Source organism: Seriola lalandi, unplaced genomic scaffold (genome assembly GCF_002814215.2).
Source record: "Seriola lalandi dorsalis isolate HSWRI2012SDOR001 ecotype SW California unplaced genomic scaffold, Sedor1 jcf7180002054770, whole genome shotgun sequence".
In the NCBI taxonomy this organism is placed as follows: domain Eukaryota; kingdom Metazoa; phylum Chordata; class Actinopteri; order Carangiformes; family Carangidae; genus Seriola; species Seriola lalandi.
The window spans coordinates 301,327-303,064 of NW_019525323.1; the positions used below are offsets into that span (position 1 = coordinate 301,327).

At 48.2% G+C, this 1,738-nt stretch overlaps 1 protein-coding gene across 1 annotated transcript in view; it reads right to left on the minus strand.

Annotated features, from left to right (window-relative positions):
- The window catches only part of tmcc3 (transmembrane and coiled-coil domain family 3), a 42,448-nt gene extending 41,082 nt beyond the window's left edge, over positions 1 to 1,366 (minus strand). Inside the window, exon 1 of the mRNA XM_087179039.1 lies at positions 1,218 to 1,366. Within this exon, the coding sequence (XP_087035165.1) occupies positions 1,218 to 1,262 (45 nt within the window). The 5' untranslated portion in view covers positions 1,263 to 1,366. The remainder of the gene's footprint in view (positions 1 to 1,217) is intronic.
- Positions 1,367 to 1,738: the final 372 nt, after the last annotated feature.

The following is a 1,738-nucleotide window of genomic DNA, read 5'->3' on the forward strand; positions in this document are numbered from 1 at the left end:
GGGGGTGGGGTGGGGGGGTGGGGGGCCTGGAGTGTAGACCAAGGTCTGATGGTTACCATGGTAAACGGATGGAGGTGACCGCAGTTAACAGTCGCAGATTTGACGACATGTGGAAAATCCTGAAGCTGTGAAAAACACGGATCAAGGCTAATTACAGACTTTTTCTGCAGAGCTGAGACCTTGAGGACGGTGACAACACACTGTGGAGCGATAAAGACAAACAAAAAACAACGTCCTGCTCTTTCTTCCCTCTACTATTTCCTTGTTTGCGGACCGATAACGGCTGTTGGCTTGACAGGAAGAGCCCCATTATACTGGAAGAGTTACATAACATTTCTTTTTTTTTTTTACAGCATTTTGTTGTGCATATACTGGCACACACAAAACCGTGCAGTGTCAGCACAATGAGGTCACCACAGGGACACACATCAAAGGGGGGGGGGGGGGGGGGTTGTGTTCAGGAGGATGCTTGATCTTTTAAGACACAGAGTGCAATGACCAGACATCTTTGATGGAGCGGCTGAGCTGGTGATGGACAGATAAAGACAGGAGGAGCACGAACACGACCTCCGCCGGCTCCAGCGCTCAGAAGCGCAGCGGAGACACTTCAGGGGTAGGAACATAAAATCGAAAAAAAGGGGAAACTCTCTGCAGTTTCAAGAGGTGTGCATGATCTGTGACATGCTATAGACATTCCTGAGATGTTACTCAAGCTGCCAAAAGGCCAATCACACGCTCTTCACACTATAATAGAGAAAGAGACGTGGTGAAACTTGTCTGTCCCAACCTCTCAACTGTTAAAAATCTGCTTCCTCCATTCCTCCATTCCTCTGGTCCCAAAAAACCCCATAATAACACATCGAACAACTGAGCTGTCACGAAGGAAACAACCTTTTTCTTTAATGTTCTGCCTTAAAACAAGAGAGAGAGTTTCCCTGAAAAGCTACTAAGAATTTACAACCTTGGTTTTTTATCACAGCACATGTCACATAAAGAGCTCCTCATGTGACCCGGGGTGAATGTCGAGTTCATGAGGACAATAATGCGCAGCTGATTTCATGTGACTCTGCAACTGACTTCATCTGTTTCTCTTCTTTCATTCATGCAGAAGACGTAAACAACAGAAGAAGAACTCTGACTCTCTTATCCATCACATGGAGCAGAAACAGAAATACTCAACAGAAAGATTTAGAGTCGTAACAAGTGCAAACGCTAACCTCAGTCACATAGATGAGCGGGATAGCGCTGTAGTTCTTCCTCATGCCTCCTCTTCCTCACAGCCTGGGGTCAAAGTGCATGCCACAGCAGCTTCAGAGGACCCCCGCACATCAGAGAGCTCTGTCTGCCTCTTTGAAGTTTTAGGACTACCCTCTAAGGGAGGAGGAGTGTGTGTGTGTGTGTGTGTGTGTGTGTTTGTGGGTGAGTATGTGTGGGTGTGTGTGTGTGCAACCCTCTTGTGAAATGTTTTGCTTCCTGTGTTAGTAGCTATCAGGCTCAAACCAGCAGCACTTCCACACACTCGGATCCCGACCTGCGCTGCCTTGCCTCGTCCTGAAGGTGCGTTTATCAAGCGCTCCTGTTCCGCATTGTTCTCACACACAATCCTGAAGGGAAAAGACCACCTTAAAAGGAGAGTAGCAGCCCGAGCAGGACTCTTTTCGCCTGATCCCTATCAGCCACCCTCCGCTGGCATGGGCACACGCCACACACACAGTAACATCAACCGCCGCTGCCAATC